The sequence below is a fragment of the Cygnus atratus genome, chromosome 24, assembly GCF_013377495.2.
Source record: "Cygnus atratus isolate AKBS03 ecotype Queensland, Australia chromosome 24, CAtr_DNAZoo_HiC_assembly, whole genome shotgun sequence".
Taxonomy (NCBI): domain Eukaryota; kingdom Metazoa; phylum Chordata; class Aves; order Anseriformes; family Anatidae; genus Cygnus; species Cygnus atratus.
Window position 1 is genome coordinate 1,906,619 of NC_066385.1, and position 18,269 is coordinate 1,924,887.

Sequence of the window (18,269 nt, forward strand, 5' to 3'; positions counted from 1 at the left end):
TCTGCCAGAGGCAGCTCAGCAGCTTTTCTTGACACTTTTCAGTGTGGTGGGGTTCTGGTCCTCACCAGGTCATCTTTCCTCCTAGAGGCTGGTACGTTGAAACTTCAAGTTTTTATTTTCGGTTGTGCTACTCAAGCCAAATTCTCACTTAAAGGGTAATAATAATAGAAAGAAAAAGTTAGACAGTGTAACAGAAGTCTTTATATAGAGGTTGGAGCACATTTCTTAGCTACAGATGTTTCCTTCCAAGAGACTTTTTCCTGCCTAAAAACTAAAAACAAAAGCTACTGGAATTTTGTCATACCAATAAATGTATATAATGGAAATGCTATTTGGGGATTTCCAATAATACCATCGTTTCTTTCTTTTTCTTCTGTTTAATCCCTTCTGCTGACTGGAGCCATGTGACTGCAGAGTGTAGCGGGGCACCCACAAAAAGATAACACACAGAGTTTTATTGCCCTTCCTCCCATGGCTGTTTTCCCGGCCACCTCATTTTCGATTTCCTGCAGGCAGTGCCTCCCACAGTGACTGTACCATTTAGCTGTACAAGGAAAGGAAGAATTCCGACTTAACTAGGGTTTAATTTCTCAAATGACCAAACCTTTCCTTTTTCCCCCAAAGGCTGAAACAATTACCCAGACGTTTCTATTGTCTTTGGATATAAAAATCAAGAAATGAAAACATCAAAGTGTTTTTAATGTGAAAATCGATCATTTTGGACACAGTCATGCTTCCAAGGCCACATTCTGTTGCCTGTTGCACAAACCCATGGGTCAGGCAGTGCCGGGCCAGGCAGAGCTGCCTCCCCCCGGGGCAGGAGCAGTTCCCACACCGGTGCTGCTCCCAGCACTGGTCCCAGTTCCCCCCAGTGGTGCAGCCGCTGCAGCACAGGGCCAGGACTGGCTGCTTGCACGTGGTGATGTTCAGCCTGGTAACAAGGGAGAATTCGGTGTTTCTGTACTGGCATTCATGTTTCTATAATGTGTTCTTAATGGGGATGGGCTCCAGGAAGTTATTTATTAGTCTCAAGTCCCTGTTCTGCTCCAGGTTTTATGTGGAGGTTTTTGCCTGTGAATCCTGCTCTCCCTCAGACCTTCCCTAAACCATCCCACTCACGTTCTCTGTTTGACTGAAGTAAATTTAGTGAAGCTAATGGAGTTACTTCTCTCCAGGTCAGTGGTGATTTCACATCCTTGAGTTCCTTGCTTAATTTGCTGAGAAAATCTTGGATTCAAAAGCCAGTTTTCGGAGTTCCCCTCTTCCCACGGCACAGACAGTGCCTGGTGGCTGCTCCCTGGGGCTGGGGCTCTCAGGAGTGGGGCAGCAGATCTCAGGAAAGGGTTAAGCACGGCCAGGGCTTTGGGCTCCTTTGCTGGGGGAGACGGTTGCTCGTTTGTTTGTTTGGAAGTGCTGGCAGGAAAGCGGGGAGGAGAAAATTACCTAAGTGATAGTGAGGTTGCCATGAACTATATAAAACTGTGAAATCAAATGAGACAGAACTCCACCTCGCAGTCTTGAACCAGAAGCACAACCCCTGAAGAGAAACCCACCCCAGCACCGAGTGATCTCAAGGACTTGAACTCAAACCAAGCTATATGAGCTCAGCAGAGCTGCTGCAGAGCTGAAAATCCAAGTGCTGTCAAAGCAACCTCCAGTTGTACTGGGAGCTGCAAGCAGGAATGCTGTTCTGGGGAAGTTTTAAAATAATGAAGTGGAGGCAGCTTTTCTGGATTGCATTCTGTGTTGTGAAGTTGTCTGGTGAGTATGGACTGCAGAAAATATCAGGGTTACAGTCACTGAGAAATAGCACAGCATGGGGATAGTGCATGGGGCAACTGCTTTGTAACTTCTGAAAGAGCAAGCTGGGGGGAATGCGTTTTAATGAGTGTTTAGTGGGACTGGAGCAGATTGCAATTTCACATAAAGAACTCTGTAATGACATTTTACAGAGCAACGCTGCATTAGACATCCTGCCCAACACATTTACAGCAATGTGCTGCAAACAGAATGCTGCTGATTTGAAAAGGAGAGCAATCAAGATATGACAGCTCCCTAAAAGAAGGCATATTCAAGATAACACAAGGGGATGCAGGCGCAGTGTGCGAAGCTGTGGAGTGCGTCCACAGTTCAAGTCTGCATTGGTGTAAAATTAGCCTTGCTTTTGTTTTGTGGTGGGAACTAAACATTTTCTGAAAATTAGATGAGCCTCTATAAATATTAAAATCTCCTATTCCAGCTCTTCAAATATTCATCATATGAAAAAATAAATGAATAAAGGGCCAAATTTTATGGAAATATTATCATTTTCGTCCCAAACCCAACAACCATAATGTAATAAAAAGGGACTAAAATGTGAAGCAGCACTCCGTGAGCTGCATAGTGTGCTGGGACAGAAGCCAAGAACCTGCGGGTGCCTCGTCAAATGCAATTTTTCCTTACTCCCGTGAATGTGAGTGACTGGCTCTATTGAAAGAATTTGCTATATTCTGTTCTTCTGTTTCGTGGCGCTCCTTTCATGTTCCCTTTGCTGCCAGGGTGGATTGCTCACCCAGCCATTGTGCCTGACCTGCCAGTCTATGTTAATTTTACAGGAAGGGAAAAACAAAGCCTCTCAGGTGAAATTCAGGAATACCTTGTGGTCTGCAGTGAGCAAGGTGTGAGACAAAAGTGTTTACCTGAAATGAGAAATCTGAGTTGCTTGTAGTACAAAGCAGAAGTGATACAAAAGTGATAAAAAGCTTTGTCTTTGCAAAGACAGAGCTACTGGGCGACAGGGGGTTGGTTTAATGCTGCAAAATGTCATTCCTTTTGCTGGCACAGGCAATGCTCTACATTTCTGCAGGCTATGGCATTGCTTTATTAACACTTCCAGCTCTCCGGCAAGTAGGAGAGGTTGATTTTTGTCCGGTGTAACTGCAACGCAGAGCAAGGGAAATGAGGAAGCTCATCCCGGGAGCTGTGCGTGCTCCTCAACCATTTGGGGAGCCCGAGGGAATTCAGTGAAGGTTTCAGTTGTGCAACTCCCGTTGGAAACCCTGATTCTGGGGATTTTGTGCTCAGGGCGGCTCCTGGCAGCACCGCTGAGGGTGGCCCTGTCCCTGGGATGCCCTCCAGCACAGCTCCGGCTGAAGCTGCTTGCTTTTACAGAAGGAAAAAGCCCTGTGCCAAGCCGGGGCTGTTGCGGGTCTTCTACAAACACCTCTTGTAGGTGCGGAACAAGGAGGACGAAGGCCCCGTGCCCAACATCTGCCAGGCACAGTTTGGCTCCAGAGCAACAAGCAGCCTTGCCCAGCCTCGATGGGAGCAAATTACCTGTGAAATGCTCAGTGCTGGGCTTTGCCTGGTCCTTCAGGGAGCTGCTGAGCTGCACTGAAACTGTAGAGCAGGAGGGAAGGTGCAGCAGGACTGGAGCCACTGGAAATGGGGTGCTGATAAACCACGGGGCTTGGCTTGATGCCTGTACGGGGAAGAGAAACTGTGTTCTACTTGTTCCAATACGAGCACTTTTGGCCTGTATCATTTTTATTCATCTTTGCCAGGCTTGATATTTTTCCTTCTTAAGTCTCCTGTCATTGTAAAGCGTTCTTTCCTTCCTTATTTTCTTTTGCAAGAACTAGAAAAGGGTTGAAAATCAGGGAAGCAAAAGGGGCTTTTGAAGCCCCAGCCATGCGAGCCGCAGGCCCTGCGGAGGGCTGCACACCACGGCCGTGCCAGGCAGGGGTAGCAGTGGGCACCGAGCAAGGACCAGACCCGGGCTGCTCATGGGGCAGCCATGGGGGGAGCCCCCAGCATCCCACAGCCCCTCCGTGCCTCGGCCCCACACCCATATCCTGTCTGGGGCTGCCGGAGAAGGGAACGGGGGCGGGAAGGGATTTTATCAGATATTTCCAGAGGGAAGAGGGCTCCGCCCGCCTGAGTTCCTGCCACATGGCTGAGAGCAATGAAGCTGGACATGTGTGAGTAATGTAGGCTGGAGCCCTCCGAGCAGCGGCTCCGAGAGCTGCTGCCCTGCTCCGTGCCCCACTGGATCCCATGGCGCTGGCTCGCTGCGTCGGGGATGCTCGGCCGCAGCCCTGCGGCTGCTGGAGCCTTGGGATGGCTTTCTCAAAGTCTTTGTTAAACGCAGAGCTTGAGAAGCTACCTTGCCGGGCTTTCTGTGTCAGAGCACTGAAGTAGGCACGCCACTAGCGGCAGGTTCACCGGGAGAGCTGGTGGCGGCGCAGAGCAGCTGCTCTCGGCACAGAGTCACCGTCTGGGGAATCTCCCAGGGGCTTCACCTTCTGCCTTGTGGGATGGAGATGCAGGGGAGAAAACGCTGCGGTTAGTTTGGTGGGGGTGCGAAGTAGGGCACAAAGTATGGAAACTTTTCTTGTGTTTTCTGAGTTTTTGCCATTGTGGAGTTTTGCCTTCTACATAGATATAGCACTCAGGGATGAGTGCTGGACCCAGTCATCTGCTCTAACATCTATAATGTTGCCTTTTTTCAGTTGGTCTGAGCTGGGATCATTCCTAAACCCCATTATTAACATATCTTTAACAACAATCATATACATCAGAAGCATTTACTATTTTTACTTTTTTTTACTTATTTTACTAATAGGTAAATTAGATACTATGAAGTATGGTTTTCTTCCACATACCTACAGTCTTTTGCTCCTGCATGTGCTTCACTACCAGGTGAAGATTTCTCTGAGGTTAATAAATGGCTTGGCTTAAACTCTCAAACCCTTAATACTAACAAATTGACAAAGTTTAGCAAAGCTACTAAAAATGTATGGTGCAATAAATGACCCACTTTAGTGGAGCACCACGTGGATTATCGAGCTCACATCTGGATCATTATTTATCTCATGAGTCCTAAGGCTTGAAAAAAACTTAGCCCTGTTTTCTATAAAATTGCCTGCATATGCTACAATAAAGGGAAGAAAAAGAAATGCTATGCAACAAGTCTTCTTGCAAATTGCACTGAGCAGTAATCCAGGCTTCAATTTATGATATTCAGTGGTGAAAAGGCTTTGATTAGAAATACCTCTGGTGCTGTACAAACATCTGGAATAGTTCAAAGGTGCTTGGGTGGCTGTGGCTCTTTGGGAGGTCAAGTCCAGTTCCAATGATGTAAAGTTTCCGGTTAATGTCCATGCAAGCACAAAGCCGTATGCAAAGAGTGGATTTCACTTCGTGCTACTTACGGTTCTGGGCACGCAGTCATGTCTCCTGGTTTTGATTTGTTAAAATTCATCAGAAAAATGTGGTGATTTAACCGGCTGGAACTGAACTGCCTGTGGAGGGGAGAGACCCCTCCCTTGAACAAGAGCCCTGCCAGAGCCCCTAATCCCGGCTCCAGCCCACCTGCACCGGCCCTCAGCAGGGCCCCACGCTGCGGCCCCACAGCAGCTGCAGCCCGGCCGGCCGCAACCACCACACGGCCCCGCATGGGCTTCTCACAGACCCCAGGGTCCTTTGGACCTCTGCCAGCACAGTGCTGATATCTCCATGTAGAAACACAGCAACCACGGTGGTGCTGAGGTGCCCAGCACCCAAAGGTGCGTTCAGGGCATTCGGCCTGGCGCTGATCGGGCCGGGCCAGTGCTGCTCACTGTCGGGAAGGGTGAAGTAATGCTCCTTGGAGCGCGGGCTGCTGGGCAGGGATACAAGTGAAACAGTGCATTTTATATTATTTTCTCTTTAGCGTCTGGATAAGAGTCTTAAGCAGAAACAGCCCTGGAGTAGGGACCAAAGCTGCTTGTAAGAAGTGGGAGTAGATCTCAGGAATATAAAAGGTTAATAAATGCATTTTCACTGACTCATAAAGTTCATGGCAGAAGGGAAAGCTGGAAGTGTCATCTTTGTAACATACCAGGAAGCAATACATAAACTTTAAGTTAGAGCAACAAGCGATTCTCCAAACATTCTGTTTTACCTCCAAAGATGTTTTTGCTCATGAGTCAGAGCCTGATCCCAAGCCAATGGGAATGTTTCTATTTACTTTGAGATTGTGCCTGCAACTGCAAATCCAACTTATTTTTCCTGAGGCACACAAGCGATCTCTTCCAAGGCCTGAGTCTTTCCTCCAAGGGTTATAAACTCAAACTGCTATACAATCCAGCTTTGTGCTGAGCTCTGCTTGCTTATGCATCCCTTGATAAGGCCAAGGATGCACAGGCTAGGGGCAGAAACAATCCTGCCCTCCTCCGGCGCTACCCCCGGAGCCTCTGCAGGGGCTGTGCTGAGCCTTTGATGCTCACCCCGCTGACCTGTTTAGTCTCTGGACTTCCCCCATGCGAGCTCAGGGCAGCCTGCCATTTTGGGGCAAGAAGAAAGCGAATTTGCGAAGGCAGCTGACCCCTCCCTGCGTTGCAGGCACCCAGGGGCCGGGTGGGGGCCGGCTACAGCTCCTAATGCTCCCTCTCCCCCAGGCACCGCTGCTGACAGCCCGACGGATGCCCCGGCTCCAACAGCCCCGGCCACGGAGACAGAACTGAGCGGAACCGGCAGCTTGGCAGCCACCGGCGCCCTGGGCAGCGCCACGCCGACACCAGAAAGCCCCGGTAATCGCGCCCCTGCGTTCCCCATAGCAGCTGTGGTTTTGATCAGGTTTTGATCAGACCACTAAATAATAGTGCACAGGTGCAGCGTGCCCTAAGAAACCATGCGGTCAGGGTATGGGTTGTGCTCTCAAAAATGAGGCTTCTAGGAATGTGCGATGCTTTATTCTCGTGCAAAAATCACACCTGGGCAACCTGGCATTATCTGTCTTCAGGCCTGGTGGCTTAGACCCATTCCCTTCACAGAACAGCCAGGAGGTGATGGGATGAAGTGCTCGTTAATCTTTTATCCCAGCGTACCTACGGCACACTCAGCAAATGGCACCCATAAGAGGCCTGCCAGCCTTGCTGATGAGAGGCCAATGCTGTGGCGGGCTTGAAGCAGAGACCCTCAAACAGCTGAACGTTGTCTGTCCCTGTGATGTCTGAAATTGGAGCAGCAATTTGAGGACTCTGGGTCAAGGGGGGGTGAGGGCAACGCAGGGAGGTCAGGCAATGGCATCTTCGCTGTGTTGCAGCGTGTGCCCAGGAAATTAGGCAATTGTAAACAGATTACAAAGTGCATGTAACAATTAGGTAACTGAAGCAAGTCTAATGCGTGTTTCTTATACAGCCAATAACATGTTCTGGTGCTGCTGGCTATGACAAATCAATATTGTACTTCAGTCATCGCAATGCCACGCACTGATTGTACAGGACTTAAGCTTCCCCCTGCATCTTTTTTCACTGCATTTCTTCTAAACTGCAGACACAGACGGACCCGCTGCAGTCAGCCCCAGCTCCCCAGGGCTCAGCAGTGTTCAGACAAGCCCACAGCCAAGCTCACAGCCCAGCAGAGCCCCCCCGCAGGTGCTGGGCACCCACCTACCCCCGGAGGATGCAAGCAGTGGGGTCTCCATGACACCAACCCCAGAGGTCCACATCAGCACAACAGAAGCCACCCAAGAATCCACGCTGGCCCTGCTGAGCTCCACAGCCACCCCTGAGCTGAAGTCTGTCTCAGAGGCCAGCACACAGCCACACGTAGCAAGCAGTGTCCCCAAGGTGAGAGGAGGTGGCTGGAGCTGCAGCTCGCTTGCGCCCCTCACACTGGTCCTGACTGGTGCTCCCGCACTGCTGGGAGGGTGGGCGGCTTTGCCTCAGGGCTGTAAGTGATTAAGAAGCATGAGTCTTGCTCCCAGACCCATCTGGATGTGTGGTGCAGGTTGCATGGTTAGGTGGGGCTGAACCTCGGTGAAAGCCAGTGATGGAGCTTGTGCAGTCCGGCCTGGACCGGCGGGCACCGCAGAGCCCTGCAAATTGCTGCCGGCAGCACCCTGCGTGCAGGAGGTAATCGGGGACTTCAGCATGAGCCGGGGCTTGCAGCTGTTGAGCAGGGGTGAGACAGGCACAGGCTCTCTGGAGGGTCTGTCTTTAAAACCATGCAGCTGTGCATTTTGGACATCGTGCAAAACCCCAGCAGTTCACTAACCCTAGCACTGCTTTTTGCCTTCCAGCCCATCACATGCCACAACGTCAAAGACGTGAGCGACACTGGAGCCATCTGCTTGCGCCTCAACGAGTCCAACACCTGCGTGAGTTGCAGCCCTGTGTTTCCAAGGGGGTGGCGAGCAGGAGGAGACGGGGCAAGCAGGCACCAAGGGCGTGGTCCTGCAATGTTCTTGGGCTGGCAGCAATGGGGCCACCATACCTGGGAGTCAGTCTAGGGTGGAGAGCTTGCCCCATTATTTGGGCTGAGCCCAGTAAACTGAGATGGGGATGACTGCAGCAGTCTCAGGAGGATCCCAAGGGGACAATTGCAGCAGTCCCAGGGGAATCCAGCCTCCAGGTTGCATAAAACCTCCTTTTTCATCATTAAGCTCTGGGACCGGTTTAGCTTCTGAAGTCTCTTCAACCATGTTCAACGGGAAATCGCCTTTGTTGTTGTTCTTCCTCTTCCCCGTTGGGAACGCAGTTGCCGTTTTTTGTCTTGCCAGCTGCCCTAGGAAGGTGACCAGGCCATCTGAAGGAGCACGGCTAGCAGCACAGTGTCCCCATCCGTGCTCACTCCCAAGGGAAACCCAGGCGCTCTGCAACTGCCCTTGGCTTTTTGCACCAAGCCCGAACCATTTATAAAAGCGAGGCAGGGTCGGCTGAGGTGCTGCTGAGGGTGGGAGGAGATAACCCTTTCGTGCAGGGGGTGGAACCTGCAGCAGGGGCCAGATGGTGTTGGACGTTGTGGGAGAGCAGACTTGGCAATGCCCTGGGTGTGGAACGACAGTGATTAATTTTACTTCTGCTGGCCAGCCGTGCTGCGACCGCTTAGGATGAGTGAATTCCTACTTGCCTTCTCTCCGCAAATGGCCTATTAAATAAAAGCCGTTTCGGCTTGCTCGTGTTTATGGTGGTTGCGGTTTAGCAAGGATTGGTATGGAAACCCCAGCGGGCGGGAGCGGCCCGATCTCAGCTGCCATCTAGTGGCAACGGCACCTCCTGGCTCAGCCTTACGGGTGGCAGAGACATAGATGGGTGCGCACGTAACATGCAGAATATCCCCATGGTGTCACCACGAGCTCTTAGCCTTCCTTTTGTGCAAGGGGAGCCCAGCAGCCCCGCTAAATCCACGCGTGCAGGGCAGCCTTCACCCGCAGCCCACCTCCCGGTGCCCCCCAGCTCGGCAGCGGGTGGGAAAGCGGCTCAGCCCCGGCCGTGGTGGCGGCTGCTGGACCTGGGAAACAGATAAGAGTGCCTGAGAAGGGGGCAGATAGGAGGGACCGGCCGTGTCTCTCTTTCCTGCTGGCCTTTCCCAAAGCAAATGAGCAATAAGCTGGCACCCAGCGGTGCTAATTGCAAAGGGAAATTCTGACACGCGGATGAGTTCTTTCCACAGTGGAGAAAGGAAAACACGCACTCGAGCCTCTTGTTCCATCTTGGCCTTCCTAGCTCCAAGCCAAGCTTTACAGAGACAGCTGAAACTGATTTGTTTGTTATTCTCCCACAGATAGGTCTCTGCAGTTTTGCATGCTACGCGTGCGTGTTGGCGGGGGATCCCAAGGCCAACCCGGAGGGCGCGGAGCTGTGGGGCAGCAGGGGCTGCGAAGCCCCCCGTCGCTGGACGGGTCGAGGCTGGGGCAGGGCAGGGGGTTCAGCTGCTCTGTTAGCAGCTGGGGGCTGTGCCTCCGAGCCTGACTGCCTCCGAAAATAGATGAGAGGAGAAGGCCTGCCCTGTCTGAGGCGGGGACTGCCCCTGCAGCTCCGCTCCCCTCTTCCTCTTCCACCCAAGAGTCGGTTCAGCTCTAAAAAGTGAGAAATTTGTATTTTTTTGCATAGCCTTTGATCAGCAACCTAGCAAAAACACTGAAGACATTTCCTAAACAGGAAGGCTAAATGCTTCTTTGTTATTTCCCTCCTTTCCCAGCCCCTGCCTGGGATTCTGAAACAATAGGGCTCTTCAGGCTGCTTGCTCAGTCCAAAAACTGGAGGGACTTGCCATGCAACACAGATCCTAAATTTAGCTTCGTTTAAATGCCGCTTGCAGGATTGCTATTAATGTCTTAATTTCATTTATTCTAGTTAAGTTAGGAATCAAGAAATAAATATCTCTATTATTTTAGCTGTCGGTATTGGGGCACAAAGCAGTGTTGAGGTGGGATTTGAAGGTCTGACACCCCGGTGTAGTTTGTCGCTAGTGACTACCTCTGCTCAGCTGTGCACAGCACAGATAAGCCACCAAAACACAGAGGGTGAATGCGCCTTACTACTAGGAGGCACATCACAAGTGTAGGTGGGATGGAGACTTAGTCGTGTGGCTGGTTTAATGGCTGTTTGCTTGAAAATTTTGCAGAAACAATTTTTAGAGATGAAGGGATCGGACTTGTGGAGTGCAATATGTGAGGAGAGCACCCGCCCCGTTCCCTCCCCCTGCCACATTAAACTCGCTAAGTCTGAGGTGGACCACGACTGTCTGCTCCTCATCCTCGTCAATGAGACAGGTCAGTGGTGTTAATTCCTTCGGCTGGTGGTGGTGCTGCTGGGTAACAACCTCAGCATGGGCCATGGGAGAGGGGATGGTTTGCGGAGAGAGGCTGGTGGTCTCTGCAGGACACAAATCCTCACGCACAGCCTGCGAGGAGATGTCTCTGCAGCTACGGATCTTTCTTCCTGGGTTTTGCTAGAGCCATGGAGCCATGGCATTGCCTCCAGCACAGTGAAGGGGCTCACAGCTCCGCTGTGCTCAGCACCAGCCAGGCTCTCCAACGCTGACATCACCTGCGGTGTTACCTTCGACATAACGTGCTTCTCCTGTTTTAAAAATTGCAGATCCTGCTACAGATATGCTCCAGGAGTCTCACTGGGAAAAGGTAAATTTTAGGGGTGTATCCAGCTGGAGAGGCTGGGTGGTCTGAGAGGCTGGGAAAGGAGACCTTGAGGCTGCGAGTTGAGCCTGGAGCACGTTGCCGGTGCCCGCCACGAGCAGGCAGCATTCATTCCTGTGCTGGGCAGGGCTGAGCCTGCTGATCAGGACATGCCATCTTAAATTTTTGCACACAGCAGTGCTCTAAGTCCACTGGTACAAACACTGAAGGCAGAAATGCTAGAAATAGTTGCCACCAAATTCTGTAGTATTTTCTTTAAAAAGGACTGGTTACCAACAATAACTCTTAGGATGTAATTGGCACTCTGCATCTTCAAAGTACCATGCTGACATTAATTAATTCCTTCTCTCAACACTGCAGTGAGGCTGCCATCAGCTTGTAAAGCTGAACTCCAGGTGCCTATATAAATGGCAGCCAACAGAACTGCAGCAGCAGTGCACAGAGATAGTTCCCCCGTGCAGATACATGCTCTAAATCTCCGGGCCTGAGCACGCTTGTCCATGGCAGAAAGCCTTGGTGTGCTGCAGCAGGTGCTGGGATGGGATCAAGCCCACGCAGCCCCTCCGGCTGAGGATGCGCAAGCTCACAGCACAAGTGCAAAGCTCCTCTCTTGGGCAGGGAAGCCCAGCTCTGTTTATGTGCAGCTTACAAGGGAGGTGAAGAGCAGCATTGTTTGAAGGCCTGGTGCCTGTGGACCAGATGCACACGTTTCCTGTTTGGGAGACTCTTGGCTCTCTTTGGTGTTTTTCCAGTTCGGAATAAAATCCCTTCAGCGAGGGAGCGTGAGGAGCCACCAGGACTTTTCTCGGAAGACCCTGACTGCTTTGGTCACTTCTGGCCTCTTACTGGCGTTCCTGGGCATGGCCGGATACTTCCTGATGAAGCGGCGGAGCTGGAGCCCCGCAGGACAGAGGCTGGTTAGTGCTTATAGGTGGCAAAATGCCCAATAGCGAGGAGCTGGCGGGATGCCCATGGGTGGCCCTGCACCCTGTGGTTCATTTCCATCAGCCCGTGCGTGTCCCCAGCATGGCAGGATGGCCACCAAGCCAGCCCGTGCTGGCTGCCACCTGGGGATGGTGGCTTGTGGCTGGGTCAGCCTGGGCACGGGGACGGGAGTGAGATGCAGGGCGAAGGGAACCTGCTCTGCCCTTTGGAAAGGAGCTCTCTGCTTGGGAAAACCGCCCCTTCCCTCCCGTGCCTCTAGGTCTAACACTTGCTTTTGCTCAGCAGTCAGAACTCATCCAGCAAGACCCCTCCAGAGACACCGAAACCTTATGAATTTGTCATTAAAAGTGACACACTTTTAACTTTCCATTCGCTGCTTTTAAGAATGAGTTGTGTGTCTGTCTTGTACTGATGCTGTAATAAAGGCTATTTCTCCCCTCACTTAACAAGAAATGGTAATAAAATATATCAAGAAAGAAAGAAAAAATAAATTCTCCTGTGTTCCCCCCTCCAGGCAGGCTGTGCACTCAGGGCCCCACTTTGCCAGTGATTTTGGGGACTGCAGCGAGGACGGGCCGGGCTTTTCCCCCGTTGCTGCTCAAGCCGTTAGTGTTTCCTTGCCAGGAGGGACTTGATCCAACGTGCAGCCATGGAGTCAAGCACGTGTGCAAGATGCAAGCAGCACAGCCTGGGCCATGGTCCCCTGGTTGCTGGAGCCAAGGCATGCACGTGGCCGGGAGCTGCCTGTGTAGACGCGTGGCAGTGTCAGTCCAGTTTCCAGCGCTCAGACCTCGCTGCCACGGGCACGGGTGTCAGCCGAGGGCCCTGCTGCTGCTCCGCCTCGCTGGAGAGGAGGCGAGGAGTTAATGAAAGGCTGGGAGATGCACATGGGATGCGTGGGGCTGGCACCCAGCTCCCTGCTCTCCTCTGCTGCCAGCTGCGATCTTCACCCTCAGCCCAGGGCCACCAGTGCGTGCTGCAGCGCCATCGGATCTGCTGCTCTCGGGCACACGGGGCACTACCCTGCGGGGAGGTAGCGGCAGCTCCTCACGGCTGTGTGGGTGACGAGCCACAGAGCACAGCTTGGCATTTGCAGGCCTGCACACACCTCCAGGCTTCAGCTGCTGGAGAGCAGTCCTGAACTGCTAGCGTGCTGCTGCGAGCTGCGAACCTGTTTGCAAGCCGATGGACAGAAGCACAGGGAAAGGAAACTGGGAAGTTCCCTCAGCTTTCATTCCATGGCGATTCTTGGCCAAGGTGAAAGCAGAGCTGGTCTGTAGCAGGTAGCTCTGCAGTCCTGAGGCAGGTCCAAAGCCTGGTTACCCAAAAATAACCTGACGGCTTCTCTTTTCAGGTCCAGGAAAAAAAAAAAAAAAAAAAAAAAAAAAACAGTTTGTGGCTGGCATTCCAGCTTGGGGCACGGCGTGGCTCAGGCCCTCTGCTCCTATCCCCATGCCCGTGGGTAGCCACAGCTCGGCGGCAGAGCTGGGTGCTGCCAGCCCTCGTCCTCCTCTAACGCTGCCTTTCTTATCGATGCCCCTGTTTAGGACGAAGACCAGTACGACATGGAGAACGGCAGCCAGGGAAGCCCCACGCTGACGGTGGCCGGCCCCGAGCCGCAGGAGAAGCCCAGCCTGAACGGGGCGCAGGAGAACGGCGCCTCCCGCAACGGCCGCTCCGCCGGGCAGCGCGGCCTCGCCGACACCCCGATGTGACCCCGCGGAGAGGGGCTCCGGGGGGTGCCGGGGGGCAGTGGAGAGCAAAGGGGGGGCAGGAGTTTTCTGTGGACAGCGAGGGACTGCAGACTTTTTTTTTTTTTTTTTTTTAATCATTTCTGTGAAGAACTTTCAAATCTGCCTAAAGCACATTAAACTCCAGCGCTACCCAAGTGCTGCTTCTCTGCTGCCTCCTACTTCTCCTGATGACCACACAGGAAACTTTTTTACTGCCATTCTCTGCTTTTGTTGTTAAAAGCACATAATGAGAAACGCAAGTGCACTTAGCCCCCGAGCAGCTTCTCAGCAGAGGCAGGCTGAAGCCTTGATCCAGGCTCCAAACAACCACAGTTTTTGGTGGCAGAGTGTTAGGCTGATTAAAGTAGTTAAATCGGGATTTCAGTGACACAAACCTCTCAGGTTTCAGGGAATTATGGTTAACAGAGTTGTTTTTATCTCATCTTTAAGTGCAGGACTTCTTCCTCTTTTAAGAACATCAGGCATTTAATCCCCTCCTTGTGCTTTGTGCCTTCTTTAGCATTTCCTTCTCCTGTAAAATCTGCTGAAGCTCTGTGTAAAACTTTCCATGGGGAATTGGAGGCTGAAGTGTGACCAGACCTTGAACTTGTTTTTGTTAGTCCTACCACTGTGCAGGTAGTTGTTTCAGAGTGACGCCTTCCCCGGTCTCCTCATCTCCCGGCTTGGAGACAGCGTTTGACAAGACCCAGCAAGTGCCCTGTCCCTCGTGTGCAGGGGAGGTGCAAACAGCTGAAGTGGCTCTGGACAGCTCTGCCTGTGCCCAGGGGCATCGCCCTCACCCTGGCACAACTGTGGCCATTGCAAATAGGACATTGGGAATAAAAGACACCAAACGGCTCCATGTCTGACAACCGCTAGACAGAAACCCTGATCCTGCTACGGATGTTTCTCCCTCTGCATTCAGCAGCGGGTAGGTGGGGGAAAAAAAGAGAGAAGTATTTTCACTTCGGTAACAAAAGGCCAACACTGAAATGCCAACAGCGGGAGCAAGTCCTACCTAGTTCCGCTTCCCTGCGAATTGCTCCTCTCAAACCTAATTGTTAATAATCTCAGTGGGGGAAAAAAAAAAAAAAGTGAGTGTTTTAAATGAACTTCGCTGCCGTGTCCTTGGAACAACTGCGTGTTTATCCCCCTGGGATGCGTGGCTCTGGCTGCACCGTGTGCCAGCACGGCGAGCGGACAACGCCTCTCGGAGACCTTGTTTTCCAGCAGCAGCACGATGACTAAAAGCTGTGGCTTGTTCTGTGCGCCTTCTCCCTGTCTTTCAACAAACACGTTTGCAGGACAAGTGACGTACATCGAATTATTAAACCTCGTTTGTTTAATTTTCTGATGTTTACGATGTGCTGCTAATTCCTGGATAAATAAATGAGGCTGCAGTCTCACGGCATGATCCGCTGGCTGGGGGCTGACCTGGCAGCAGGGCTGTGTGCGCGCGTGTGTGTGTGTGAAGGTGAAGGTGAAGGCTTCCTCTGGGCACTCAGGGAGTTGTGATTTCACTGGGTTTTCCACCTCCATCCCTCCCCTATGCGGGCGGAGGGGCTGAGCACCTGGGGCAGACCCGCGGGCTGCGTTTGCAGCAGTGACCAGGCTGTAGGGTGCTGGGAGGGGATGGCTGGAAGTCTCTGGGCAGAGGAGCTGACACGGTGTAGCATGTGCAGGGGGGCTGTCGGCTAATTATTTTGTGAGTTAACGCATGGTAGGTGATTTGTCTAATGATCCCAGCTCGGACCTGGGAGGACTGCAGCTTTGACTCAGAGTGGAGCTGAGCAGCTCGGTTGGTTTGCTGGTGCCGGGCTGTCTGCAACGGCTGGAGAGAAACGGAGCAGGGCCGTGCACCAGGCAAACAGAGGCGCTCAGCCCCTAGCTTTGGCTCTGCCAGCAGGGGAGGAAGAAGAGCTCGCTCCTCCCTGTGCACTGCGAGGGAAGAAGTCCCGCAGAAGCAGCGGTATTTTTGCTATGGGGTTTTGCAGCTCTCAGTATATAGTTAGGAGGCTTTGCTATTTGGAATTGCTCTTTGTGGCCCCGAGAGCCGCTGCCTGATGCTCGGTATCTGGCTGCAGGAGGGGCTGTTCCTGCACACCCTGCCCCAGGCTCTGACCGGGCACAACCGGGATGCCACCAGCAGAGCCTGGAGGCCCAGGCTGAGCTGGGTCCCCCAGCAGAAAGCATGCACGGTGGTCACTTAAATCCCTTCCTCCTGCACCTCCCATGCCTTTTCACATTTTTACATCAAATGCTTTTAATTGCTATGCAGGTGGTGCCTTCAAAGCCTCAAAGGTACTGGTAGGGCTGCCCGGGGTCATGTTTTTGGCTGTGCCATCACCTCTCAGGGTTACATGGGCTGGCACCCTGGGTCCTTCAGTTACACTCCAGCAGAGATGCTCGAGCTCCCCTGAGAACAGGAGGTTTGGGGCTGGTGCCTCCTCTCTCCAGGACTGCATTCGGCTTCCCTGCCCTTTCCTCGTGCCTGTTTGCTGGACGTGAACCCCCAAGCCCCAGGTATTACCCGGGGTTGCACTGAGTATGGTGAGAAACCACCGCTGCCTGTTCTGGTGCAGATGGGGAAATCTGACGTCCCAGCAACGGGCTATGGGGAAATGAAAGGACTTGCCTGAGAGCCCTGGCCTCCGCAGAGCACAGGGGACACTCTCCTGGAGGCTTCATTGTTGCTGCAGCACAGAACAGGGGTGGTGTGCACTTTTTGTGTGTGTGGTGTGTGTTTTGTTGTTGTTTTTTTTTTTCCCTTTTGGCAGCTGTTTATCTAATCAGCACTATTTGCTGCATCACAAGTGAAAGATCTAATCAAAAGTCAGGTGCGTTTTTCACAGCTCAGAGTATGTCCGACAGCCAAACTGAGACAATAAAGCTGCGGTCAATTGATGTGGCAAAACAAAAGCATTCTCTAAAACATCCTGACGGGCGGAAATGCTGAGTGCGCTGTGGCCAGGCAGGGAGCGAGGGAGCGAGCCCGGAGGAAAGGGCTGCACAACGGCTCAGGAAGCTTTCTGCCCATGTGCAAACACAGGCAGGCTCAGCCCTGGCCAAACCGAGGGGTTGTTGTTATTCTTTCCTTATCAACCTCCTCGCATCCCTTCCTTGCCTGCCCCGCCGCCAGCCCTTGCAGGGCCTTGCGCTGCAAGGGCTTTTCTTCTGTTAGCGGTCGCCAAATCTTTCTCGGCTTCCCCTAGCGCCTCGCTCGGCCACCAAAGAGCGGGGTTCAGGGCTGGAGCCTGCTTCGTGCTCTTGTCCTGCTCATCTCTGGTGTGTGCACAGTCTCTGTAGCTGCTGGGAACTCTCCTAGCGACATCAAATGCCCCGATGAAAATAATCAGCATGAAAGCATCCTCTGGGAAAGGGGTGGCAAATGTAAATACAAGGTGTTAAATACAAATATAAATATCTCATGTTGCAGCTTAATGGTGGCTGCATTTCAGTGTCAGCTGGAGTGACATGAACAACATGAGCAAGTGCCAGTAACATAGGGAGTGTTTAAAACTGGGAGCAAGGTTGGGTTATTTTTTTTTGTTTGTTTGTTCATTTTTTAATCTACATATAATATTTCCATCCTGGAGCTTTGAAGTGCTTTAAGCCTCACAGAACTTCTGCTAAGTATAGAGGGAGGTACTCACCTGCATTTATGGGTGGCTCAGCAGTGACATAGCCATTAAATGACACGTCCGTGTCCTAGCCTGAACCAGAGGCAGGAGCTCTGGCACCCATCCAGGCAGCCCCAAGTCCTTCCCGAGGCTGAAATCGCAGACTTTTTTCAGGAATGAAGGAACACCTTTGAATAGGAATGGCCATAAAATGCTACTGAGAGTTTAAGATAGCTTGCTCTGTGTATTGCTGAAACCAATCAAATTTACCAGAGCAAACAAGCTTTAATTTAACGGTTGGCCTTGATGATCTTAGAAGTCTTTTCCAACCTAAATGATTCTTTAATTCTGTAATTGTATTATTAACTATCTTCCATGTTGTGCACAGTAAAAACAGCACAACCCTCTCAGGTGAGCAGACTCCTGCACATCAGTACTGCTAACCCTTCACAGAAAAGCGGCGAGTCCCAGGCCAGGGAAAAGCATCTCCTTTCTCTGCTGTTGGTTCTTTATCTCTTTTTTTGTTGATGGGGAAGTGGTGGGGAAGGGGTGGGGAAGACCCGTCCTGGCGGCAGAGGCCCCTCAGTGGCAGGATCTGTCACACACAAGCACCTACTCATGGTGCTGCCCCGCAGCACCCACCAAGCACCTGCCTGCGTCTTGTGCTAAAGTTCCTGGTTAAGGCCTCACATGCCCATCGCACTGTGGCAGCTACCAAAACCAAAGCCAGATCCTGGTGAAACCCCAGGCACCGCTAGGAAAATGCCCAAGATCTGGGATAAAACTCCTGTGCATCCCGGGGATGCACATTCCTTTGTTTGAGGCAATTTAGTTTAGAGGGTGCAGAAGTACTATTTCTCGTTAATTTTAGCAGGTAAGTGTTTGAAGCCTCAGCATATGCTGCAGCCAGATCAGATGCTTGCTGTGTGGCTGCCCACCACAGAGCGGAGCCAGGGCTCAGGCCATTCACCGAGGTTCCTGCATGACTTTGAAACCGCAGCAGGAGCAGCCTGAGGTATATACACATATACGTATAGCAATGCTGCTATCTGCTGGCTGTGCTTTGCT

The 18,269-nt window shown here is 52.1% G+C and overlaps 1 protein-coding gene across 1 annotated transcript; it reads left to right on the top strand.

Annotated features, from left to right (window-relative positions):
- The first annotated feature begins 1,682 nt into the window (after positions 1–1,682).
- CD34 (CD34 molecule) lies at positions 1,683–13,563 on the top strand. Its single transcript, XM_035561593.2, has 8 exons — positions 1,683–1,761; positions 6,420–6,551; positions 7,297–7,592; positions 8,045–8,122; positions 10,372–10,519; positions 10,848–10,888; positions 11,656–11,820; positions 13,396–13,563. Exons 1-8 carry the CDS (start codon positions 1,683–1,685, stop codon positions 13,561–13,563), a joined length of 1,107 nt encoding a protein of 368 aa, XP_035417486.1.
- The last annotated feature ends 4,706 nt before the right edge of the window (positions 13,564–18,269 follow it).

Coding starts and splice junctions, on each gene's coding strand:
- CD34 (XM_035561593.2), top strand. CDS start 1,683: ATGCTGTTCTGGGGAAGTTTTAAAATAATGAAGTGGAGGCAGCTTTTC. Junction 6,552..7,296: donor GCCGACACCAGAAAGCCCCG/GTAATCGCGCCC, acceptor TCTAAACTGCAG/ACACAGACGGACCCGCTGCA. Junction 10,889..11,655: donor AGGAGTCTCACTGGGAAAAG/GTAAATTTTAGG, acceptor GTGTTTTTCCAG/TTCGGAATAAAATCCCTTCA.